This window comes from Hirundo rustica, chromosome 3 (genome assembly GCF_015227805.2).
Source record: "Hirundo rustica isolate bHirRus1 chromosome 3, bHirRus1.pri.v3, whole genome shotgun sequence".
NCBI lineage: Eukaryota > Metazoa > Chordata > Aves > Passeriformes > Hirundinidae > Hirundo > Hirundo rustica.
This window is the reverse complement of record NC_053452.1, coordinates 33,065,486-33,093,073: the sequence shown is the minus strand read 5'-3', so window position 1 is coordinate 33,093,073 and position 27,588 is coordinate 33,065,486. Positions and strand designations below refer to the sequence as shown.

At 39.4% G+C, this 27,588-nt stretch overlaps 1 protein-coding gene across 10 annotated transcripts in view; it reads left to right on the top strand.

Moving 5' to 3' along the window:
- The window catches only part of PLD5 (phospholipase D family member 5), a 172,873-nt gene extending 146,411 nt beyond the window's left edge, over positions 1-26,462 (top strand). For all 10 annotated transcript variants that reach the window (XM_040059552.2, XM_040059553.2, XM_058419905.1 and 7 more), the window contains 5 exons: positions 14,674-14,871; positions 18,857-18,996; positions 19,967-20,132; positions 23,676-23,790; positions 26,137-26,462. In XM_040059552.2, the coding sequence (XP_039915486.1) occupies positions 14,674-14,871; positions 18,857-18,996; positions 19,967-20,132; positions 23,676-23,790; positions 26,137-26,372 (855 nt within the window). In that variant the 3' untranslated portion in view covers positions 26,373-26,462. The remainder of the gene's footprint in view (positions 1-14,673; positions 14,872-18,856; positions 18,997-19,966; positions 20,133-23,675; positions 23,791-26,136) is intronic.
- Positions 26,463-27,588: the final 1,126 nt, after the last annotated feature.

The following is a 27,588-nucleotide window of genomic DNA, read 5'->3' as shown; positions in this document are numbered from 1 at the left end:
GTTTTATTCACACATGAATAATGGAATCCTGTGGGCAAACAACTGTAATGGATTAGTTGAACCACTTCAGAAAAATGCATTTATGTGCAACAGATAATCGGCTCTTGGAAAATGCTATTACTGAAAATTCCTGAAACATGTAGAATTAACCCAATTGTTCTTCACTGGAAGTGAAATCAGGCCAATGTTAGCTAGTCTTGTTGGAAAAACAAATAGCTTAAGTCATGAACACTAACAGTAACAGGTAGTTAAGTGTATGTGTGAAGGTTAGTGATCAAATTCGAATCTCCAAGGTCTCAAGCAGGACCTTGCTGTTTGCTCCCTGGAATTGTGGGGTCTGACTGTAGACACCTGGACTGAGGGGAAGTGGCTTGTCTGGGGTTCCAGCAGGAAGTGGTCTTGAAACAAAGGAGGGGGACCCAAACGGAAAAAGGTAAAATTCCTAACTGAAGGAAAAGTCCTTAAAATGGGAGAGATCCTGGAGATTAGCAAGCTGTGGGTAAGATGGAAGCCAGGGCATGCACCAAAACCACTGGCTGGTGATGCCTGAGACCAGTGAGCGGCCACACAGCAGGGACGGACCCGACCTTCTGCTCAGCATCTGGGGCCAGCAGCCCCTTCCCTGCAGGAACTGAAGGTATGGATGGAAAGTGTGAAATATTATCAGGCACTTGCAAAAGCTTCCATCTTGTTGGTTCTTAAGCAAATCTCAGTATCTAGATCCACCTCAGGTAGTCATTTGCTCTCTCTTGCCTAGCACATCTTAAAATTCCTGCTTCAATTTTGGCTCAGCTGGTGTTGAGGCAAAGTTCCTAGGTATGATTTTTTTCTCTTAGCTGTGTAAAAACTGCTAGCAGAGGATTTTTGTTTCTAAGATGCCTCTTAAGTCCCATGTATTTTCTGGATTATTCATTCTGATAATTTTAAATTCAGATAAATTTGAGCTGAATGACTGCTTATTTATTTTTTTGAAGGACCCAAATCAACCAGGCTGTAAAAATCATGGTTTTTTTAAAGGATAAAAAAACCCCAACCAGGCTGGGAAACATACTTATTTATGAGCAAAAAAATAACCATGTGATCTTTTTCTCATTTTCCCATTAATTTCGTGTCTCTATTGGATTCTTTGTGTGATTTGTTTCACCATTATAAAGTAAGAATTAAGAAAAGCATTTGATTTCCCTTCATCTTAAAAATCCAAAGATTTCCTTGTTAGTTAGTTTCCTCTCCATCCTCCTCTTACTCTCTTGTTGTTAGAAGTAACAAACTGCTAATTTTATCTACATATTTTTAGATAACTGGAAAATTAGATAAACTCTCCCAACAGTTTTTGTCAGGTTGGAAACAGAGACCTGTTTAATCTGAGGAGTTTTTATTTGATTCACCTAAGATGTTAAATAAATACCCAAGAGGGCTAAAGTACTGTAGAAGGCGAGATGTGACAGTGTGTGAATGAGAAAATCCTTGTGAACTATTTTTTCTTATGGTTATTAGTATTTATAACATACTTTTCTTGTCAGTATTGAGTCCTACAGCACATGAAAGTTGTAGCAATCATGAATTTCTGTTACCTTTGAAGGATAAGGAATAAGTTGCCCAGTTCATTTATTCTGTTAATTCAGTTGAATCAACAGTCAAATTAGCTGAGGTGGAGATCTATGAGAGTTATTAAAAAAAAGATCTATTAAGCATCTGTAGATACAGTAGATAAACTAAGTTTTGTCTTTTACAATCAATATAAATAATCAAGTGCATACTTACAGCAAAAGTATATTGGATTCTGAAATCTGTGAAATCAATAAGACTATACTCATTAGTAAAACAAACAAACAAAAAGGCGGAGGGGGGGGAGTGGGAAAGGAAGGGAGGAACCCCCCCAAACTTCAGTTGGTCAAAAGATAGACTTTGTGTGTGTGTCCATTTTAAGTAAAAACTGAGCCAATATTTGGTTTGTTTTGAGTCCATTTTTCAGACTAAGCTATAGGAAGGCTTGCAGCAGGATGTCTCCAAGAGTGCTTGGAATGTGTCTGCTTGTCTTGCCTGTCATCACCAGACAGGACAGAACTGGTTTGAGAAATAATGGAGGTTTCTGTTGAGTTGTTCAGGCTGTCCTTCTTGAAACATAGAAAAAGAAGACAAAAGCAGCAGTCTGAATTCATCTGTACCACCTTCTCCTCTAATCTTTTGTGACAAAAAGACTGATAAATCCCAGACTCTTTCCCATCATGTTCTGAAATGACAAAAGTTGGTAAATGATGGTATTTCTGGTATTTCTGGTATTAAGAGCTGCATCTGAAGGGGCAGGTTTGGGGCAATTTATGTTTCTGGGAATATTAGAGGAGTAACTCTTTCATTGGTTGTGGTGGGTAAAATCAATTGGAAGCAATCCACAGGGTTCTTTACTCAAAACTCTCATCCCAATTATATTGACAATACTCATAAGGAGGAGATATAGCTCAAAGGTCACACTTGTGAGGGACAAAACTCACCTCAGAATTATCCCTTCTCTTGGTCTTCTTTTCTGGGGATATGGATTCTAATAAAACCTTTCCCATAATTCAAGAATCTCTGGAATGTTGCCAGGAGCAAATGCAACCTGTATTTCTTTTTATGTGTCTCTCCTAGGGAAAGGGGAATGATGATTTCCTCAAATTATATCATCAAACACTGTATTTTCTATTTATTTGTGTGAAAAAAAAAATTGTCCTCCAATAAAACCAATCTGTAATAAATAATGGATTTCCATATATCTCAAAATACATCATGATGATCTTGTTTCTAGCTTCCTCAAAATCCTGCTATAGCAGAGCCACCTCTCAAAACTGATCACTGAGACAAGGTCTGCACATTTGCAATTTCTGTTGATGATCTTTACAGAACTCATAGAGCAAAAGCAGGCTATAATCAGTCAGTCATTTCTCTGAACTTTTATCTCAGTCTCTTGAAGTTCTGTAATGGTGCATCTGGTCCTTTTGAGATAAGATATTTTGTCTGACAGTAGAATTCCATCTTTTCAGTCAAGCAAAAGTTATATTGAGAGTTTCCATTTGATTGATGTTGTGGTAGTATGAATTACAGATTTGTCCCTAATGTGCACTTTGTCAGTTTTTCCCACCCTCTAATAATTTGCTTAATTTTCTTACTATCCCAGTGGTTAAAGCTGGGTAGGAACACGGAAATGTGGCTGCTCCACTTGTGTCTTGCGTGTGCTTCATTGCTGCCTGGTAGTGCCCTTGGTTCCTCCTTACTCCTGTGGGCTTCTGGATTTGTGATTTACCAACTAAAACCAGCATAGGATCTATATATTCACCTTGCAGTTGGAGCCAGGAAAGTCCTCAGCCTGGCTAATTTCTCTAGGTGCAGTGCTGATTCCCAGGAACTCAGAAGTTATCCCTGTTTGTCATACCTACCCACTGTTGTGCTCCATTCTCACATGCACCAATGAATGCATCATCTGCATAATGTGTCTGTGTCTAGTATAGAAGAGGGCAAAATACATCAACAGCTTTTGCTGCATGGTTTTATTTGATTTCCGTTGACTGTAGGAATATGCTCATCACTCTGTTTCGGACCTCTGAAATTAGAGATCTTGTCTGTTTGATTTTTTGTTGATTTTCTTCAGTTGCTCTGAAAGTTCTGTGAAACAGGTTTATCTACTGTTGAAATAATCAATAATAAATTGTAAGTCAGTAAATAATAAACCTGCAGAGCAAAATGATGGACTATTTGGTTTGAACAGATAAACTGACTTTCTTTCCAAAGCAGCATAGCATATTCACGTAGCTCGGTACCTGAATATTTCTGAATGCCAGGCTGAATGTGAGTAGATTTAGATTGGATATTAGGAAGAAGTTCTGTACGTTGAGGGTAGTGGAACATGTTGGCCCAGAGAAATTGTGGATACTCCATCACTGGAAATGTTCAAGGACAGGTTGGATGGGGCCCTGAGCAATGTGGTCCAGGGAATGGCATCCCTGCCAATAGCAGGGGGGTTAAAACTAGATGATCTTTATGGACATTTTCAATCCAAACCATTCTATGATTCTATTTTCTTCTCATCTTTTTTTTTTTTTTTTTTTTTTTTCCTAGCTGCTGTGGAAGTCCTGTGAACAGGTTTACCTGCTGTTGGAGTAATCAAAAATAGATTGTAAATCAATAAATAATAAGTCTGCAGAGCAAAATTATGGAATATCCATTTTGAATTGATAAACTGACTTTTTCCAAAGCAGCATGGCATATTCAGGTAGTTGGATCTCCAAAACCCAAAGGAAAATAGAAGGCTCTTTCTCCAGTAAAACTAACCTCATAATAATTTGCTTGCTTTTTAATACTTGCCATACCATCACTATGTCTTAATTAAGAGTCATAGATGTTGCAAAGAGAGTGTGGTTGGTTCTGGTTTATTACTGGTCCCTCAGATACTTGACAAATACTATCAGTTGACTAGCACTATCAGACTAGAGAGGTTTGGATGGGTTCTGAAAGTGTTTAGGAGACTGGAGACATGCAGGAATTTACTGCCAGAACACAAACTGTACACCACTTCACACAGGACAGAAAATCATCCATAAAAGTGTGTGCAAAAAAAGGAGACAGCTTTACAGACCTCTTCTGCTATCTTGAAGCAAATACTGCAGAGAATAGATAGCACTGGTGAGGTGTGCTTGCACAAGTCCATGGCCTAGGGATAAGACTAAGTAGCCTAAAAGTTAAGCTGTTGAAATTTATGAAGACTCTTTGGGAGGATCTCCCAGGAACTGCATCACAAATAGCTCACCTGGTAGTTGTCTTGCCTTAAAAAAAAAAAAAAAAAAAAAAAAAAAAAAAAAAAAAAAAAAAAAAAAAAAAAAAAACCACATTGGTCACAGAGATGAAAATTGTTTCTAGCACACCTTATAAAGTCTGTTTGCAGTGATCTACCCAGGGTTAGTCTGAAATAACCAGTAAACTTACATGGATATTAAAAAAAAGCAGTAAACCCACCACTTCCTCAAAAAATTAATTTATGTTATGCTGAAAGAAAACTTGTTCATTAAACTCCAGCTGAATCTCTTATGGAGGAGCTAATGCGCCACAGTCTCTTCTGTCATCTTCCACAGGAATTTGCTGGCAACTAATCTTGGTCAGTGATGTTAACAAATGGAGGTAGATTCCTCTCAGAGGGATTTAGTTATTAGCATACCCTATCAGATCAATCTTGTTTAACTAAACAATTAAAAGAACAACATTAAAATAATCATGAAAGTGTATTCCCAATATGTGATTCCACCCACGCACACACACTTTGATACTGCACAGATGACAGTCCCCCCTAGAAAAATGTCTTCATTCAGAACTGCCTCAACTCCAAAAGGTTCCCAGATGGAGCCCAGTCACCTCCTGCTTGAAAGTTTGAATCCTTTCATGGAAAACTGCATTTGGTACTGTCCTGTAAAAAAGACACACACAGTAAATCAGGCTGAAATATCATGGCATAAATCTCCATGAGTCGGGGTAAGGAAGGACAATCATTTCAGTCGTTTTATAAAAGACAAATGATTCTGCAGTCAAGAATAAAATCTCATTTTTCTATACCCATAAGTCATCGAGCAGAACAAAATAGATTCTGACAAAGCATTCCTTCCATATGAATTTGCAGCATTAATGTCATCACTAACCTTTTCAGATTTTGGTACTGTTGTCCTAAGCATCAAGGCCTGGTTTAGAAGTCAGCATACAGTCACCTTTCTTAACTTTTCTAAGTAAACAGCAGTCATCAAAACAGTGAAGTCATTGACGTTTCCCTGGAACTGCTCAGTGGAAAACTGTTAATCCCTGCATGAGGGAGGTGTATTGGGCAGGCAGTGCCTGCAAACAGAATTGTTAAGTACATCTTCAGAGAACTGTAGAAGTCATAGGAATTATGATACTGGACAGACAACTTTTTCCAATCATTGTGATGACTTACTAGGCATTTTTTTCAAATGTAGTGCTAGAGCACCTCAAAAAAGTAGCTGAGGAAACTCACCCTGTTTAGCCTGAAGAAGAGATGGTTGAGAGGAGATTTCATCAATGTCTGTAAATATCTCAAGGAAGGATGCTGAGGATGGAGCCAAGTTCTGTGTGGTGCCAAGCAATAGGACAAGAGGCAACGGCCAGGAACTGATGCACAGGAAGTTCCACCAGAATACAAGGAAGAACTTTACTGTGTGGATGACTGGGCGCTGGAACAGATTGTCCAGAGAGGTTGTGGAGTCTCCATCACTGGAGATATTCAAGAACTGTCTGGGTACCATCCTGTGCAATGTGCTCTAGGATGACCCTGGTAGGAGGGAGGCTAGACTGAATGACCTCCAGTGGATCCTTCCAGCCTTACACAGTCTGTGGTTCTGTGCTCCCAATTTTACTGTTAGGGTCAGGAGGCAGAAATATGATGCATTAATTTAATTACAACTTTTCTTCCTAGGACCCTATACTGGGATCATATCTTTACAAGAGATATTGCTTCCATGCTGAAGCAGCCAGAAACCTCACAAATATCTAAGATGGTTACTCAGGAGAAAAGGACAGAGAGTGGATTTCTAAAAATAGATTTTCATATTGACTAGCCACTGTTCTCGGGCTGCCTGTGTACCTTTCGGCTAAATTGCCTTACATATCTAAACTGCTTGGATTTTTACCTTACCTCAAGGTTCTGTACACTGAATTTAATCAAGGCTCAGTCAAAAATTAATTAGCGCCTTTGGCCCTCTGCTTACACCAAGAAAGTAGGTGTCTAATTCTGATCAGGTAGTCTAGCAAAGCTCAACAGTTACAGCAATAATTCATATGCAATGTCATTGTCCCAGTTTGTGTCCGCAGCATGCCCGCTACCAATCTCTATCCAGTTTGCAAAAGGAAAACCCACTGTGTGTGTCAGTAATGTTATAAATAATGCATCCAATTAGTCAACTACATGCTGTTGCATTTCCCTGAAGGCCATGGATCTGAAAGACCTAAGAAACTGTGTGCTTTGAGAGAAATGTTTAGACATAGATATTGCCCTTACTCGGAGATCAGCCCTTTGCACTCTCCTCTCTCTGTTGCACAGCAGAAGACGTGTGAAGGCTGCCCTTTGCAGTATTGCACAGGATGAGAACAAATGCTAAGGGCTCATGCTGTGATTCCAGCTGCGTGAAGAGACTGCGAGAGAAGGGCTGACAGGACAGGCTCTGGTGCAGGGAAGATGGCAAGAGGCTTCAGGGAGGTACACACGTGTATGTGGTCAAGAAGAGGCCAGCTCTTTTCAGAAGCTAGTATGGTCTTTCATTTCACCTGTTAGTTTTCTTATGGTTCTGCTGGAGAAGTGAATTTTTTAATGTCATGTGAATAACACCGAGACTGAAATGTGATGCAGCTTGCCAGCAGTGAGATGAGAAGCCAACAAAATGTGATCTTTTTCTTTCCAGCCCGCACTTTTCTTTGACAAAAGGAACAAAACTATTTCAAAAGAGAAGCAGAATCAAATTAGAATTCACATTAATTAGATTTCCTGCAGTAAAACAAGAAATAAATCAAGCAGGATTCTAGAAAAATGTTTTCTTGCAGTTGCAAGCTTCCATTTCCCCTAAATAAGACATTTGTGCTTGCTTTGAGGGGGTAATAAAACTATAAAGTGAAAATTCATTTGAAAATTATAAATTAGGCTATGATTTTGCCAAGTGATATTAATTATGCTGATAGAGTATATGGCAAAGAATTTTTAACTGATTCAGTTCTGCTGTCTGGCTCGCCCTGACAATTAGCCATGTGTCAGGCTTGGTTTGTTAGTGAGCTTAAACAACAGCAGTAAAAACCCCAAACTTGCACTCACAATTCTGTGGTAGGGTCTGTGTAAACATCATCACAGAGTGGTATATGGTTTAAACAAATTATATTTGAATTTTTTCTACAAGAAAATTTATTTTTGCTGAGTTTTTCATATCAATAGAGCAGAGAGCTGAAAAAGAAAAATAATGATGGACCTTCTTTCTAATGTGATGAGGACACTGGGGATTTCTGGTTTTCTGCTTTGAAGATGCATTTCTACCTCTTTATCATAAAATTCTTTTTAAACCACACCATTTTAAAACAAGCCCCCTCTTCTGCCTGGATGCCTACTTGCTTTGCATCCCAGCAGCAGTACTTTTCAGCAGAAATGAAATGCTAGGCCTGTCTTTTTTCTCAGCATGATTTTCTTAAGATCAGGGTGCTATGAATAAAAACGGTGAGGCTGAAGTGAAACAGAAATTAGTAGAGCATCACTGTGCAGTTTTGTGTTCTTTGCCTATGGACCACTGAAGAAAAGAAGGGAATACAAAAATTAGCAGCTCCTCAAAGGTTGCTTCCTTGTCACCGCAGCTTTTTGTCATCAGGTAATATTAGTAAAAATAACATATGAAGTTGCAACTTCTTGGGACCTTTATTCTGCATGAACTAATCTCCAAATCTTCAATCCATCTCCAAATCTATCAAATGTACTTTGTAAAGGTGAGAATTAAAGACCAGTGGACTGCTGGTGGCTGACAATTCAAATTTATCAGCTTCAGTGGTACAGTCAGTCCACTTATAACCATTTCCTTTCCTTTGGTGAAGACATGTCATGGTTTTCTAGGGACATTCAATGCCAATGCTGGGTGCACTATCAAATGCATCACCTTTTTTTGGTCACATGCTAAGACTTATTTCCAGCACAGTAGCTTGAGTGACAGTTTTCCATTTTCAGTGATGAGATTGAGTTCCTGGCTCAGGTTGAAATTTCATTCCTTTTTCAAGTGGAAGGGCTTTTTTTCCTAGTTCATTAGAAATTCTACCTGGCAATTATTTTCACATTACTTAAAACCAACATGATAGAAAATTAACCTTTAGCCTTAGATGACAGAAATGTAAAACCTACAAAACTGTAGGACATAGGCCAAGCACAAGAGAGATCCAAGTGCAAGACTCACAAAGTGATTAATTTGAGAATGGTTGAGAGTTGAATGTAGGATTTTAAAAATATCATTGATTCAATGAAAGTGTCTATAGAAAACAGGAAGGTTACACTATTAAACAATGAAGCAGTTAATCTCAAAATTTAATCTGTTTGAATTCTGTAAGTAATATTCAAAAGTAATTTGTCGTTGTCAAAATAACAGGGAGTTCAAGTAAGAACATTTATTGTGCCCTAGATGATTTCTGACATCCAAAGATGCTGTTAATTTAGATTTCTTCACTTTGCAATAGTTTAAGCTAGACAGAGTTTTATTAACTTCCTGAGAAAACAGTGCTTTCCCATTTGTATTAATGTTTTCTGTTTAATATTTCCCAATATCAATGTAGTTCCCATTTTCTTAGCAACAGGAAAAGAAAAAGTGGAACTTGGAGCAGAAGCAGGACTGTTCTGGATTTGGATTTCACTGAATTACTTTTGATTTTAACATAACAAAGTGTGAAGTCTCTGTACTGCATTACTAGCCAAGCACAGAAGGAGGATTTTTGTCCCAGGAATGTCAGGGTAGGTTGCAGTTTCTAGTGAAGTGTTAGCTGAGGCAAATCCTTTTGCTGTTGTGCAGGACTGTAATACCTGCAGAGGTTTTGTGAGAGAGGGACCAGGCAGTGCTAGAGCCTTCTCAGCCTGTTCAGCATCAGGTTGCACGTTTGGTTTAGATCAAAACGAGGGCTGCTGAAGGGGCTCGTTACACCGAGTGCATTTGTGATCAGTGCTACTGCTGTCAGCCTCTTCCAGCAAACTGTGCTACGACAGCCACAGCAAACAACTCTGCACAAAAAAACACTTTCACCTTTCTCAAATCTCTGACTGTCTCTCTCTGCTGATGGTCACTGCCATCAGAATTCCCTTCTCCTGCACTGCTGCCACAGGCCACCCCTTGGCTGTCACCTGTGCCTGGCATGGGATGGGCATATCTGCTCAGCAGCTTTTGGTAAAGAGAGGTAAAGAATAGCTGCACAGAGGCAGCCCTCAGCAGTGCTGTGCTGTGTATGATTGGGAAGTTTTCACTCAATATTAAAGGATACCACACGAAAACCTAAGGGAGGTCTGCAGCAGGGATCAGGTAAGGCTGATAATGAAAAGGAAAGTATGTTTGGAGTGCTGGGTAACTGGATAATTAGAGCATATTTAATGGAAAGATTAGTGTACCACTGTAAATATCTGTGATTTGCCTTAAGCTGATAATGAATACATTGTATATTATTTTTTTTAGAAGTTATTGAAATCTTGGGCTTGAGTAATTGATTTATAACTATGGAGTGCTTTTTGTTACTCCATTAGTTTACCCTGTTGTGGTTTTGGCTTTGCTCAGTCATTCATTTAAAAATTCATCATTAAAAAAATCAGAGTTTCAAATGCACAAATAAATACATTTTCAAACACAGGCAAATGACAGATGCACACACTAGCCTGTATACCAGAAGTCTACTTTAGTAAATTTTGGGTGCAATCGGCTACCTGTAGTTCATCCAGAGTTTCTGTAGCACAGGCAATGGATTCCTGGCATCTGCCAGTGGCACAGACCTTTTGGGCAAGTGGCAGTTCATGCCTGAGGAGAGCTGCCAGTTATTTACAGGATCAGGTTCGGGTGTCAACAACTACTAAAAACTTTTTCTTTACACAAAGGGTTTTCTAAAGCTTCCTGCTACATTTGCCATAACTCAGGTATTGCAAGCTGTGAACCAGATTGTGTCACTCTTATGTAGGTCAAGTAGTACCTTGCCTACACAGCGGGGTTGTCTCTCAGAGTGTAGCTCAAGGTAAATATAAAATGAGCTGTCTCGTCTGCACAGTGCAGGGTAAGGACACATCGTACACCCTCTCTGGCCTGTGACCCAAATGTACCTGGAAAGTCCTGCTAACGCTGTTTCTCAGTGTAGAAATCTTACAGTGCTCTGCATCCACAGCCTGGATTATTCTGGTTCTTTTCCCATGTTTTTTTCTTCTTTTTGTATAGGATGCCTGTGAATGTACATGAAAAAATAATAAGCAAAAATTCCTGTTTGTTAAGTGCTGCTTTTTGTCCAATTTAGCAAGGAATTCCTCCTCTTGTCATAAAAATTACTATTCTTCTATCTAGGCCATATTTATTTCTTTTCATAGCTTAACTGAGTTCTGTAGTTAGAATATCATTCTATAGTGGGAGGAAACTACATTTCTTAAGCCAAGTATGGTTATTCACTTTTCTGGTGCTTTAAGAAAGCCCTTATTGGCAAGAAAGTCAAACAGTAATTTGGTAGTCTTTAACAGTTGGTCTACACAAATGTAAATGGCATGGGGAAAAAGAAGGAACACCAGCTCCCGTATTTTTCATTCTTTTAATAGAGCATGCGTGGTAGTTCTTAACAAAGAGGAGAAGAAACCTGTTTAGGAGGGGACTCAAAATTCTCTGCGCAGATAACCATTCCTTTCCCCAGTTCCTGACACATGCCCTGGAAATGTCACTCATGAGCAACTGTACAACTTTACCACCCCAAAACTTTTGTTCCATTTTGAGGTAATCAAATTTGTGGCTTTATATTTTCATTTCACATTTATCTTCCTTAGTTTCATTAAGGTTTTGATTTTTTGAGGTCTTCACTTAATTTTTCTGTGACATTTTCATTACTGTATTGATTGCTCTTAAAATACAGGATGAAGAAATACTTCCCTTGCCTTAAGAGCTCCTGTCCTGAAGGTTTTTACCTTAACAGATACCTCAAATGATGCTTAGCTGAAGGTTTCCATGATTACAAGCTGGTAGGGGTTAGGTTAGGTTTTGTTTTGTTTTTTTTCTTCCTATAGAATTTTTCCCCCATAAGTTGCTAAGATTCAAACCAAGACACAAGCCAGAGAGCAACACTCAGATTTAATTCTTACAATGTAGATGTTTTATTCTGCTTCTCTGAGACTACTAAAAAAGAAGACTGTAATGACAGCAGCTCCCAAACAGAAGAGAAAGCCTCTTCCCTTATCTAGATGTCATACCACTTCATACTAAATCTGTCACTACCTCATCCTTGCTGCCCTCTATGCCTCCAGGATTATAGGCTTCATGATTAATAGGAAAACAAGCAGTTTCTCCTCACCTCAGAGTGTGGGAGTAAAAGTAGGCTCAGTGTAGAAGGTGCTTCTGAAACAGGGTCTTTTTTTTTCTCCAAAGTTATTTGGGCTGTTATACAAGAAAGGAGGCAGGTGGGGTTTTACTACATACACGTATTGTTTGCATTTCAGGGGGCTGTATCACACCTAAGCTGAGAGGGTCACAAAGTGACAGGCTGACATCTAAACTGGTTTCTTAAGAAAATTCAGTTTGTGCAACAAGCATCAGGGTCGCTGTCTGCCCTCTTCCTATGGCTTTGAATCTACTGTTCAGGTTGAGTCAAATCTGAACTTTAGTTGATAAAAGCTTAATGAAAACAGGCAGCAGAGGATATCTGTGTTTTCCCAGCGAGAGAAAGAAGGAGCCCTGCCTCTATCGTGTATTAGGGAATCCCCACGGGTAAAAGCTCTTACAACAGCTTCAGAAGCAGGAAAAGTTTTGATCGATGCTTTGAGAAGCCGACTGCAAGACGCAACACCTTGCCAAGGCAGCGTTCATTACTGCGCTGTAAGCACATCTCTGGGTAGCTTCGTTGCAGCCCGTGGTGGGAGCCTATTCCCTGCGGGAGTGACCGCAGCTGAGCCGGGCACAGCGCGGCTCCCGCAGGAGCCAGCCCCGGGTGAGCCGCAGCGCCCCGCGTTCCCTGGGTGCTTTCCCTGGGTGCTCCCGTCCTGGGGAGAGGCTGGCGCTAAGGCCTGCCTGATGCTTCGCTCGACTCTCCAGCTAGGTGGTGATCTGTAAAAGAGCCATTTAACAAAACCCATTAGTGCCCCTGGCTTCCTCCCTATCGCTACATGAGGAACCACTTAGGCAGAAGGGCAGTCTCTTAATTCACAGGGAAGGGACACGCTGCAGGCACTCCTGTTGAGAGGAGAGTTGCTCCTGCAGATGCAATCCTGGCAGCTTCTGGTGTGCGCTGAGGACCTTTTCATCTTTATTTTTAATAGAAGGGATAAAGTGGAATAGTTATAATGGGACTGATAAATGAAAGGAAAACTGTAACCACATAATTATGTCAGAATCAACTAACAGCCATGAAAAGCCGATTAAACCACATTATGCAGATAGATGTAACAGAGTACTATTAGCAAGTCCTCTGCGATGGCATGCCTGGCAATTAAGAGAGCTGTATTGGCAGCACACAGGGAAAACAGTGATAATGTATAGTTAAAAATATTTGGAGACAAATAGTGCCCAGACTACGGGGACAGCCTAGAGCTTAATACAGGAGCATCCTCAAAGATACCAGCACCCAGGGGAAAAATTAAAGATGTTTTTCTAAACAGATTCTTCAGATAGGATGTTGGTTGTATTTATATTTAGCATCAAAATTAATTTACTGGTTTATCCAGAAATGAAAGGCTGCAGTGCAGTTTGTCTGTTTTTTCCATCTCTCTGCAAATTTCAGGTTGTGTAGGCTAACAGATTAAGGAAGCTTGCAGAAATATTCTGATTTAGATAGTAATAATATTAGGTCATATTCCTGTGGTTGCAACTATTTGGCAAATATTTAGGAATGAGATAGCTCAGTGTTGTGTACTCTTATGGTGGTATGTGGTATTTCCGGGTCGGGGACATGAAGAATGTGTCACCCATTGAATTTCCTTCTCACTGGAGTATTGGTTTGTTATTTCTGCTCACCCACCACAGGAAGAGTCAAGGTTCAATTCCATCCTTCGCTTTCCCTCTGCCCACTCCTGCAGAGTGGTTCTCATCTGCAGTCAGGGAGAATTGCACAGGAACAAGCTCTTAGATATCGTCAGTGCGGGGTTCAGAGTTCCCGTGGGCTTTACAGAAAGATATGCTTTTACCAGAAACTAGTCCGTGTGGCTGTGGAGATCTCATCTAAGGGAATAACATCAGTGGGAATATTTTGGAGTGAAAGGCTAAGCATGCTGGAGAGTTCATATTACCCTTATTTTCTTCATCATGCCAGGCAGACTTCACAGGCATGCTACTGAGAGAGTCTGCCTGAGGAAAACCAGCATGGATTGATCCTTTAAATATTTATCCTACATATGGGTTTCCAACAGATACATGCAGATTTTCTTCTTGCTTTGTTTTAGAAGATGGCTGAACCATTGTTAAATACAGGTGATGAGAGGTCAATAGCATCCAGGCCCATACCAGTCCTTTCTTGAGCTGCTCTAAAGCAAAGGAAGGGAAGAGAGTGAGCATGTGGTTACACTTTTATTGCAAAAGCCAGACAATGCATTCAGCATGAAATCCTGTCAACAACTTAGGTACTAGGAGTGTACAATTAATGAAATCTCTGCCAAAACAAGATTTATGATTATCAGGAGACATGCCTTTACCTAAATGAGAAGTGGGAATGTGCCTTTTGAAGGCTAAAGAATTTAATTGTACTCTGCTGTCTGTATTTACTTGGACTATTTTTTCCTCATAATTTATATGTGAGAATGTTGTTGGTTAGAGAATACTTTCTGTGACAGAAAAGTATCATTATCTCCCTTTAAATATGTGAAGAAACTGACAGCCAGAACACTGGGGTACCCAAGGTGAGGTTTTTGTGTTCTTGCTACGTACTTGCACAGATCCATCAGCGAAAATATCGCTAATGATCCAACTTTTAATTTCACAGATGAAGGAACTTGGCGTCATTGTATACAACTGTAGCTGCCTGGTCCTGGATTTACAAAGGATATTTGCCCTGTATAGCTCATTAAGGTACAAGAACAAAATACCTCCGAGTTGGTCTAAGAGACTCTATGGAGTGTATGATACTCAAAATAAACTGACACTGCAACTGAACGAGACAAAATCAGAAGCTTTTGTGTCGGTAAGTTCTGAAATGAGTTCCAGAGTTCAGGGCCGGGGGGACTGTGGAACAGGCAAGGGAAGAAACTTACTGTCTTGGGTTGCGATACGTAACCAAAAATGTGTATTCAGTTTGCCATCTGTTGAAACCGGCTGGGGAGGTGTTTTTCTTTATCTCTTGTATAACCCATTCCACATAACTCTGCGGGGGCGAAGGGGCAGGTGCCTTCTGTTAATGGGCCAGCTGGTAAAAACAAGGTGGAGCAGCGTTCTTTATCTCTTCCACAACCCATCCTCCCACCAGGGGGATATCTGCTGTTAATGGGCCATTAAGGCTCACCAGGTGCCTGATAAAATTACATCATCCCATTGTGAAATGCTTCACCCAGTGGGAGGAGCCAAGCATTCCTACCTCGATAAAAGCTGAGATTCAGAAAGCCAAAGCAGCCTGTTTTCCACTGGATTTCCTGGAGGAAGACTGGACCCATCTTGCCACCACTGGACCCTTCTACAGGACCATCTCTACTCCAACAGAACCACATCTGTCCCTCCAGGAGGACTTATCTGGACTGCTTCGAGCACCCTGCCCAACAGGGTGTCAGGTCGTATTCAGACTCTGTCAGTGTTTCTAGGCTTTTTCTTTTGTTTGCTTGCTTTGTTTTTCTTTTGTACTGCTACATCTGTATTTTTAATATTCCTAGTAAATAACTTTTATTCCTATTCCCATATCTTTGCCTGAAAGCCCTTAATTGCAAAATTATAATAATTTGGAGGGAGGGGGTTTACGTTCTTCATTCCAAGGGAAGCTCTGGCAGACACCCATCTTTCCAAACCAAGACACTTACTTCGCCCACAAGATCTTTGGAAGCCCTGGAAAGCTGAAAAATCACTTTTTTTTTTTTTTTTTTTTTTAATTCTGGTTTCTATGACATACAGTTTGCCAGGACTAAAGATGCTGCAGGATTTCATTTGAGCATTAATCAATTTCCCTTTCTCTGTAATGATCCACACTTTTCCACTCACGTTCAGAAAATGAGACAGAGACCCTTCAAATTAAATTCTTTTACACTAATAGGTAGAACATGAATGACTTGGGAGCAAATGAACCATTAATCAGACATAGAAAATTATACAGAATAAGCTTGGTATCAAGAGCTTGCATTTTTATCAATGTAATTTATAAGGATTCACCCTATGGCAAAGCATTTGTACTTCTGTACAAGATCATCTACTTCAGCTTTATTTTTAAATGACGTTTTGAAACTTCTAAAATTCAAGCAGTGATCCCCATGGAAGCAATGTCTGTGCATGTATTAATGGTAATGGTGGGAAATGGAGTTCTCCATCTCATCAGTGATGTAGCAAAACTGGAAAAAAGTACCCAGTGAGACAGAGGTGATGGAAGATGTGGGGTGTCATTCATTTTGGGGGAAACTACGTGAGTGTAAACCACCCCTTCAAAATCAGGAATATAAGTGAAGTTGCTGAGAGTAATTTTCCATTCTCTATAAAACAAGGGCAACCTTCCCACTGCTTTATAGCTATGTTCTCTCTGAACAGCACAACACACGTAACCCGCTATTAAGTTGTACAGCCACTGGCATCAGATGGTGCAGATGAGTGGTTATACAGGGCAGAGTTCCCCTTCACCTGCTGGGCACCAGGCGATGTTCTGCTGTCCAGGACTTTTCATACTCCTACGATCAGTGGACAGACAGAAAACTATTTTGGAGTGAAAATGTGGAAGTGCCTAATACAGCCAGAATTAATAGTGGTTTGAAAAAATGGACACTTCCATTGATTCTGGAGAATCTTAGGGACTAGCTTAAATGAGAGACAGACTTTTGGACAGTTTGCTAATGCACTGTGGAATGAAATCCTACTCCATTTCTAAGAAATCTGTAAGAAGTGGAGAAATCCTCCTGAAAGTCAATCCTGGAAGGGAACACAGAATGGAAAGCTGGTTAAGGCCCAGTTTAAGGAATCTGGGATTCTAGACAAAGGCAGATGGAGAGAGACTCTACTTTTTTTTTTCAATGCGCTGAGTGTTCCCTTCCTCTGTGTGATTTTTTTTTCCTTTCCTGTGGGCAAGGAAACCTCTTCTCTTGGTATTTCACTTCAGAAAACAAAAGGACCCAGTGGTACTCAGAAGTCCAGCTCCAGGAGCTACCTGAATTTGTACCCACAGCCACTTGGGCTGGTTCTTCCTTCCTGAAAACAGGCTCTTCAATAAATTTCTCACCCACTAGAAAATTCTCAGTGTTTGCCAGCATGACCCTCTGAAGTGCAGTCCTGGAGTTGCTTGGGGCTGACTTGGTGGACTGAGTGTTAATGCTGCTGTGTGTTCCTGAACTAATGATCAGAAGGAGGTTCCCAGGAGCCAGGCAGTTCCCTTGCTGCCGTGGCAGTCCTGCCTGGGGCAGAGACAGGCTGCTGCGTCCCTGTGGGTTTGGGATAGCACACCCCCGAGCAGGGGCAGGGAATAAAGGCCTGTTCCTGGTAGGTGAAGAGAAGGAACAAGTGGGTACTTGATCAGAACAGCAAGTGCTACACAACATGGAGACAAGTCCCAAACCAGTCCCTGGCGGCGGAGCAGGGATCAGCTGTGCCACAGAGTAACAAGTGGAATGCCAAAGCACATTGCTAAAAGTGAGAGTTTTTATTGAGATTTTTCTTCTAATTATCTTCAAGAAGTCTTTCACTTTCTGATATTTATATTGAATGCATCCAAAAAAGACAAGTGCATGAGAATTTCTTTCTTCAGCTGCTCTGTAACTTGAAAGTTCAAGAAAATGATACAAGTTAAGAATAACGTCTCGGTGCAATAACTTCCAAAAAGTTTCAGATAATTGAAATAAATTATATTTAATTTAAATCTCTTTACACTTTTTTCTTGAGTTGAAATTCATTTTTTGAAAACATATTTCAATGTGTGTGCTATATAAAACAAGCGCATTACACAGTCATTGAATTTTTTTGTTATACTTGGGAATCGTGGCCTAGCGTTGCTTAGCAACAAGCTCGTCTTCCAGACTGGCTGATAAAGTGTAAGAGGTTTTGGTTTTTTAGTGTTCAGGGATGGATCTGGAATATTGGTCTTGAAATCTTCCTATGGTTAATTTTCTAGTATTTTCTGTACTCAGTTGTAGTAAATCCTTAAGAACACCCATCAGTAATAAGAAACCACTGTGACCGGCAGTGTACTGAAATTAAGGAAGACTAATAAAACCCCTGGGATCTATCTCTAAAGGAAAGATGCTCATCTGGATGTCAGCTGCAACCTCAGCAAGTAACACAGTGGCAGGAAAACACCTGTTCCAGCTGAGTTAGAGTGCCTTTGACAACCTCTGTCCCAGGAATGAAATTTTTGCCTGCAAGCAACTTGAAAGGGGGGTTCACTTTTCTCTTCCTGCTTGTGCAGGAGAAAGTCCTGTGCCTGTCTCCACAGACGAGCAGTTTCCACTGGCTTCACCTTGCCTTCGACAGTCCCAGACAGAAGGCAGAAATGCTGCAATCTGGGCTTGCCAGTTACCAGCTCTGTACTGGGTAATTTATACCTGAAGCTTTGTTTTAAAGATAAGTTTCTTGCAAAACTGCAGCATCTCCCTGCAACTGACATAAAACACTTAATTCCTGCTCACAAGTGAAGAATCAGGCTCATGAGACAAGAACATATGAACACTCCGTCTAATAGAAGCCAGTCCAGGGGCTCTTTGGAACAAAATTCTCTGAAATGTAACTTCAATTACAGCTTCTTTGATGACAGTGGATGTTTTGCGGTCTGTGTCCTCTGCATTTTACCCACAGTTACATATGAATTGTGAGGCTTTTGAGGGCCAAGAAAGCAAGTAGCTCACCTTTGTAGCTTGGAGTATTCTAGCAGGGCAGCTGAAGGTATTAATAATCTCTGCTAAAATAATGGATACTACTTATCGTCTCAAAAAGACTGAGGGGGAAAGAAAAATCAATTATTTTTAATGCCATATTTTGAACTTTTCCTTTCACAGAACTCACCTAAACTCTTCTGCCCCAAGGACAGAGTCCTGGATATTGAAGCTATCTACAGTGTTATTGACGATGCCAAACAGTTTGTGTACATCGCTGTCATGGACTACCTGCCCATTGTCATCGACACCAACGCGAAACGGTGAGTGTCCAGCTCCAGGACCAGCTGGCTACCATAAGGCCAGTAGGGTCTGCTGGAGGAAATAAACCCGCAGGAGATTAGTCACTACTGTGCACCAATTTCTTGGGGCCCAATTCTGCTCTTATTGAAATCAGTGAGAGTCTTGCCATTGACTTAAATGGGAGCAGAATTGGGACCTAAGAGGACATTTCCAGTTCTGGGTCCTAAGCTTTGGATCTGCCTGTTGAAGGAGATCAGAAATTGTCTAGTCTGACCATCTGCACGTGACTGGGACCCAGGAATGTGATAGTCTGCTTATATATGAATCCTATTTCTTACACTATTATACTGACTGTTGAGACCACAGCTACTGGCATATTATGAGTATCATGCAGATATTCAGCATGACAGAGTGTGTGAGAGTGTGAGTGTGTGTGTGTGTGTGTGTTTGTGTTAAGAGAGAAATAATGGCACGGCAGAGCTCAGATTTCGTTAGTCCAGATGTTTTGATGCTGCTGGAATATAGAAAACATGCATTTTTCTTTGTTTAATTCTTCCTACCCTAACCTGCTCCCACCAAATGTCAGGAATACAGCGCTAGCTGTCAATTGTCAGAATGGCACCATGGAAGCCACCATCCCATTCCTGGCGGAATTTCTGCAACCCTCATCAGGAAAACAACATAGCATCCTCCTTAAGCGACCCATCTCATTTGCTGCTCCTGAAGGACGCGGGCACCCTGCACAGCGGCTCTGTTTCCCAAGGAGGAGATTACAGAAGGCATTCCAGCCCCCAAGCACGGGGGTCAAACAAAGGATGTCAGCCACGGGGAAATCCGGTGTTGCAGTTCCCTGAGCTGCGAGACCGGGGAAATTCCTGCGTGGCCGTGTCTGGGCTGGCCAGCAGCGCCCTCTGGCTGCGGCTCTGACCAATTATTTTTTTTTTTTAAGTTTTAAAAGTTCTCCGCAATTATTGTCTTCTTTCTCCACAGGTACTGGCCGTATTTAGATGGGAAGATCAGAGAAGCATTGGTTTTACGAAGTATTAAAGTACGCCTTCTCATAAGTTTCTCAAGAGACACAGATCCCCTTACTTTTAACTTTGTTTCATCTCTGAAAGCTATTTGCACTGAAGTTCCAAGCTGTAGTTTGAAAGTTGTGAGTATAATCCATATTGCTTTAAGATATAAAATATTCCCCACCCCCCCAAAAAAGAAATCAAGAAAACATAACAACTGAGATTTTTTTTCCAGTTGTTATCAAAGCCTTTAAATTTAATTAAATATCAGAAAATGTAAAATATTGAACATTATTTACTCCTAGTAGTAACAGAATTCGAAATTAAGACAGAAAAATATATTGATGCCAAAAGGCAGTCAGTGTGGTGGACAGCCCGTGCAAAGCATCACATGTGGTCTTTCACAGCAAAGCCAACAGAGTGAACTGTAGCCACTGGTCGTGTTTGTATTGTGAGATAAGAGAAAATCTGACAGCACAAAAATGTGATTTAGTTGGCATTCATGTAACCTTACTGTTAAGCAGTGTAAGCATCTACTTTTCCTTCAGTCAAGTGCAAAGTACAAGATAAAATAGTGAAGATTTTATGTTAAATTCAGACTACAAACTCAAAATTATGAATACCAAAAACACCACTCTGGATCCACATTAGACATACAGTACAGGAATGTGAGAAATACCATACAAACAAATTAGAGGTGTATGGTGCTACTTCCAGTGTGATACAGTTCACTTTTATGAAATTGAGGGACACTGGAAATCAGCCACCTTGGATCTTGGAGGGTGGGTTGTGGGGTTTTCTGGTTTTATTTCTTTTTTTTTTTTTTTTTCAGGTAACAATTCTAAATAATCTCGTGAACTATTTTGACTTCTTAAATTTATAATCCCATAAATCCTTCTGGCTTTTTAAAAATTGACAACAATTCTAAAATGGAAGTACTCTTTCTTATACACACACTAAGTGGTATTATGCATATCTACAAATAGGGTTTTTTTGTTATAATGTATGTTGTAAGTTTCCTCTGTAAAAAAAAGCAGCATAAAATGTAGTTTTAAGTCAAAACCCCCCATATATAGTTGACTCTGTTTAAGCCATTTAAATTTTAAGTAACTTCTAGCTTGTTCTATATTTATAATCAAAATTCTTTTTAAGTATTCAATATTTTTTCCAAGTGGGACCTAATACTTATATCCATTGCCATCTATTTACAGCAGGTAGAATCTTTTGTAAAGAATTTATCGTGTCAAGAACTAAATGATAAAAGGAAAAAAAAAAAATTTCTCCTAGACATCTGTTCTAGGTAAACAGTCCAGCTAGAGTCTCTGCAATTAGAAAATACAGAAACAACTTCCAGTAAAAAAATCAGCTGTAGAGAGTTGTAAAGGGAAACCACTGAATCAATTTCCTGTGTGCTGTGCATCATGTTTCGCAGTCTGGGTGAGCCACTGCCTTAAGTAAACCTTGGTATGAGTAACAGCCCAAGGGTCAGAGTTTGCTGGTGTCAATTTGATTTTGGCTGAAAACTGTGCCACAGGCTCCATCTCAATAGTCTTTTAATTCAAAGACCATGTCAGATGAGCAACTGCTTTTTAAAGCTGCATTTGTTTTGTAAACATCTATTATAGCCAGGATCAAAGTGAAACAAAACTATGTCTGTGTATGGAGGTGAAAGAATAGGTCAACAAGGTAAAAACTAAATTACCTTTTGAACTATTGGAAACACTCCTTTTCCATCTTGGTTTTGCTTTGGCTATGAGAAAACATAAACTAATCTCAGCACAAAAAAATACTGTCTTGCAGGAATGTATTGTGTGTGTTTATATACAAAACCACTGAAATTTTAAGAGAAACCTGTTACAAATTATGGTAAAAATTACAATTAAAATTGCTACACTGCTGCAATATGTGGTTCTGACCAAAATGTCACACATACCTGCACCACATGTCCTCCTATGTTGTTCTATTCTCGTGGGGATAGTATATCCAACAAAGCATACTCAGGAACTGCTTATTTTTCATTAGTTTTTGATCCTTGTGATATGCCTTTATGCCTTGTCTTGATTGCTTTCCTTTCTTTTTTTTTCTTTTTTTTTCTTTCTTTCTTTCTTTCTTTTTTTCTCCTTTTCTCCTTTTCTTATCCCTGTGGAAAGACCAGTTTGGCTTGAAAGTTTCCAGTGAATACCAATGGCTGGCTGCAGCTGCAGGGTACACTGGTTTGCCAGAGGTCATCCTGGAGAAGGAGATGTAGATGTAATTTCTCTGTTAGATGGGAATCTCCTCCTGATTTCTCCTGGTCTCTGACCAGGCTAATGCTAGTTCTGGTATTGCCTAACTGCAAGTATAGAGTTAGAAACAGGGCAGTGCAGCCCTGTTACACCTGGCATTTTCAGCATCTCAGAGTCCTATTCACATAAGCATTACTAATTACTGGATTCAACTGAAACTGTTTTGAGAATGCAAACTCAATACAAGTGCTCTGAAGAAAATGATCACTGGAAGAACTTGCACCTCGAAAGCTTTGTTTGAGGACTAACTAAATGCCATAAGCACACAGCCAAAAGGCAAGGAGTAACCTGCGTATCAAACTGCTGCTGAAGCGGGGAGCTCTGTCCTATGCACATGTGGTCATGAAATTGAAGCTTGAATCAGAAAGTGCAGACTCAAGGTGAAGAGCTCACCATTGTGCTTCTTGGGACCTTAATTCCCGTATTCCTTAAGTTTTGTGTACGTGACCCTGTAAATGCACAAATGCCTGGTGTAACTCTCAAAGGAGCAGCAGAAAGGGGCCAGCTCTGTTGGGTGCAGGGCTGAACAGAGAACGGTGTGTGCTTTGAAAGGACCCACAGAAGTCATTGCCTAGAACAAAATTGTCTGTAGACAACTGGAAAACACAAAGGAATGGCAGGGAACAGACATCTATCTACAGCCAAGTTATTCTTGAGCCTCCACATGAATCTATTTTTGAGTTGTGCAGGTGTATTCTTGCTCATTTTTGTCCGGTACTGATCACACAAGGAGTGCATATAGCTCTAAAAATATAAACAAACAAACAAATAAATCTTGCTCATACTTCACTCTCCAGGGTAAAACCTTTTCCTCTTGTTGCCTGGAAAATTTGATTGCTTCATGCAAAGTTTAATCCTGAGAAGCTTCTAAGTTTCTGAAATGTAAATTTCCTGTTTGAAACTGCAATGTGCGATTGCAGAGGTACTAATGGTGCTAATTCAGCTGTTACTGTGTCTGCTGATCCCCGTCCTGAAGCCGACTTCAAACCCCTGTGTCCCTTGAAAAATGAGGACATGAGTTAAAGAAAAATTCCTGGCTCTTCCATGGAGAACAGAAAGATGGGGGTTTTGTTTTGGTGTTTTCGTGTTTTTTGTTTTTTGTGTTTTTTTTTCATTTTACAGCTTTTGCTACCTGGCACTGTATTGCTTTTAGCATGCAGTAGCCATATACTTGGTATAGTTCAGAATGCCGAGGCAGGAGTATCACAAACTATGAGAATTTAATTAGAAATACAATGTGCATGCAGCATTTTATTAAAGATAATGCTTGGCAATAAAATCTCAAGCTGTTCTGTAGCACCAACTCATTTTCAGTAAAGATTACAGAACAGACTGTATTTTTTCTGTCTCTTATAGAGCAATTCTCATTAACCTGTGCTTCCTTCTATTTTATGGCAGAAATTCTTTGACCTTGAGGAAGAGAGTGCCTGCTTTCTTAAAGAACAGAGGAACACTTCCCTTCCCAAACTGAATCGTAACAAGTACATGGTGACTGATGGAGCTGCTTACATTGGTAAGTAACCACGTCTCAAGAAATTCTAGTTTGTATCCAAAAGCCTGAAATAACAACCTTTTGTAGATGATAGTAATCTACAGCTGATACCTTTAACTGAAGGTAATAGTTAATTTCTTTGATAACCTGGATGATGACTGAACTTTGAGACTCTTCTCTTTTAAAACCTTTTCTTCCCCTCTGAATCAGTTTCTCAAGACCAACATTCTGCTTTCAATATCTTAAAACAGACTGAAAACACAAATATAACACAATTTATGAAGCAGGTATAATTATTAGCATACTCTCTCGTTCTGCAATCCAATGAAGATGGTGTTCTCCTTTCCCCGTGTTATTACTATGGTAAATCCTGGCAAATACTGTGCAGATGCTGTTCATACTCATCATCCAAAGCCTTACTCCATTTACTATAATGACATTTCAGGCACTCTCCTAACATTAGGTATGTATCTAACTGGTATTTTGGGTTAAAGGTGTATTTAAGTAAAATTTCTGTGTAGCACATCACAAAAATTCATTACCAGCCCACCGAATGCAGGCTGAAAACTACCTTTTGAAAAATCTGAGTTGTGCATAAGTTTACGGGATCAGAAAACTGTGATGTTTTTATCTTCTTTTCTTCATGTTAGAGCAGGGATTAATACACAGGAGTCACAGTTTCGTGTTCAGACTCAGTGTTTATTAACTCTTATCTGTGTTACAGTCTCATGAGTCGTGGGCTCTAACTAGCAAGTTAGAAAATGGAGGTAAAATGGATTCCTCTAAGTCTTTCCAAGGTTATTTAAGCACTAATCACCCAATAACAAGATGACACCTAAATTATTTATACTATTAACCCTATAATTGACCACACAAGGTCCACAATGCGGGCCTTTTTCACCCAAGAAGAAGTTGAAGAAGAAGCACTTAGACAACACCTTAAATCCTCCATCTTGCCCCATATACACCACTATATGCTAAAATCTTAAGATCTAAGTTTCCAGAATTCCAACAGAAAACCACCACTGAGTTCAAAAGCAACTCATGACATTTTAAAAAGCCATCTGATGTCCTGCAGCTTGATGCTTTAGGGATCTTACTGACACACTGCCAAGGGCTTACCGCCCGTGATAGCAGAGGCAGTGAGGGAGGGCAAAGGCTGCAATCCAAAAGCAAAGCCCTCACACATCAACACTGGGACATCCCAAGTTGTGTAGAGATACAACTGAAATCTTCCCTGAAAGGCACACCCTGATGGGCTCAAAACACCCAAATCTAGCCAAATCTTTTTTTTTTTTTACATCCAATACTGCAGCTCAGTCCTCCCTCATCTCCCAATCTCAAGGTTTTATGATACCCACCTACCCACCCTTCTCCCTGATAATTTTTCCACTCCATTTTAAATTCTTTCACATAGCTGGATCAAATCTCAGTCCCTTGGAACTCATCTACATGGCTTAAATTCTTAGCCAAGCCGGGCTTTTTTCTTTCCTGTTGTCCTTGCATCCTTAGCTATATATAAATAAAAGAAAGAAATTATCAAAGATCTGTTAAATTAATACAAATGCATGTTAGGGACCAGATACATCTTTTACTTGAAAGCATAGGAAAAATCGTCCTTTGTGATGAGGTTTCAATTTACCATCCTTGACAACTTTAGAATTCTTAACATTTCCTGCTGAATTAACAGCCTTGTTTATCCAAAATACTGCATGTGTTTTAAACATATAATTTAAAATACTTATAGTTTTAGTGAAATTTTAAAAAATAAGCAAAGCACTTGATTTACTTGTTTTCCATTAGTCCAGTTATCCTTTTTGCCCTGCTATCCCCAGGATTCAAAGTGTTTATTTGTTATCTTAGATTTCAACAAAGATTGTAATAACTGGCACCAACCAGTAAAATCTATTTCTCTTTCCTCAAACAGTATCTGTCAACAGGTAAGTTGTAAAAAGTCTGCTGGTTTGGAAGTCTGAGTTGTTTATACAGGGAAAAAAAAAAAAAAAAATCATTCTTAGTACTGAAAAGGCCAGAGAAGAAAGTAAATGGAGTAACAATGTAATAGATCCAAAAGGAAGAGCAAATTAGTTTTGAATAAATAGAAGAACCCGTTTTCAATTCTGAAGGCTTAGAGCTGTGAAAATTTCTGGAAACAATCTTCACCACACATGGTATGTATTGGAGCTTTTTTTTTTTTTTTTCCTGCTGGTATTAAGAAAAAGAAAAAAAAACCAAACCTTATTTCCATCTCTGCCCTGGGGAAAATGGTAGTGTTTCATTCTGGATTGCCTTTAGGGAGATCGTTTTTTTATTTGCATCTTTTTGTAATGTTAGAAACTCACTGTTTATTCCTGCCTTTGCTTGCAGGTAATTTTGATTGGGTAGGAAACGCTTTTACGCAGAATGCTGGAGCTGGCCTTGTTATCAACCAAGCAGACACGGGGAACAGCACAAGCATCATTAAGCAACTCAAGGCTGTTTTTGAAAGGGACTGGTATTCACATTATGCCAAAAGTTTACAACCAACAAAAATCCCAAACTGCTTTAACCACAAACTCAATAAAGGAACTTCAAATAAGACTGCCATCAGCAATGTGAATTAGAAAGACAATTTTACCATTTAGTATGGCAATGAAGAATTATGTTGGGGTGTAGCCTTCTTTCATATTTACAGACAAAAGACTTAAAGAAAAAGCAAAAAAAAAAAAAAAAAGTTTGGTTTTGGGGGTGTTTTTAGGAAAAAGCACACTTATATTAAATGTCTAACCTATATTCTCTATAGGAATTATTTAAGACTTTCAAATTTGTTACTTCTGACACTGAATGTCATTTCCACTTCCATGTGAATTTTAATGTTCCACATTTGAATTTATAAGCATGTGTCAATGTTTCTGTTTTAGGACTTTCTCCAATTGCCAGCCTGGCTAAAACAAACCTTGAGGCAAAATTGAAAATTCAAGCTATGAAATGGCATTCTAAGATCAGTTATTATTGACATACAAATAGATGGTAGGTTTACTGTAATAGAAAATGTGAAGGAATAAGCAAAGTTTCACCCATATAAATAATTCCCTTTAAATAACTACCCTGTCATAAAAATACTTCCTGGTTTTGAGCATTTACTTTGAGTGTCACTATTCCATGTCTTCTAACTAGCCTTAAAATACATTGGAGTTACAGGACCGGTAATTCATTCATCTCCTAACAGTACGAGAAAGTTTTGAGGGGTTGGGGTTGGCCTCATCAAGTTTTTCCTATTCCCTAAAGTCTCCCAGAATTTTTTATCAAAGTACTGTGCATTCCTTTCAACAGAATAGTTATTTCCAATTACATGAATTTCACCTAACAGTGAAAATCTCTGGGTTAATAGCTAAAACCTAGGACGGATTGTTTGTATGTTTTTGTAATCTCAAGAAAATTTCTTCCCCAAGTGAAATATTTATTATGTGAGTCAGCAGATATGTGATGAATCATTATTAAACCAATGCACATCTCAGAATCAAATACTGCTTTTTAGAAAGGCCAAGGGTTATGCAAAATCATGCAATAATTGTTGTTAAATGATCATACAGAAGTATTGTTTTTTACACCTGAAGAATTTGTTTTCCTAACTTCTACTTTAAAAAGAAATAAAAATTGTGAAGTGACATTTTTTTGTTAAAATGTCATCCACATAGGTAAATACACCTACATGGATAGAAAAGTGGTGCCTTCATTTAGACCACAGTTTTAGTTGGTGTCAAAAGTGTGCCTCTACAATCAGAACTAAGCCGCACCAAGAAGCAACTTTTCTATAAAAGTGTGAATTTGCTCTTTGAA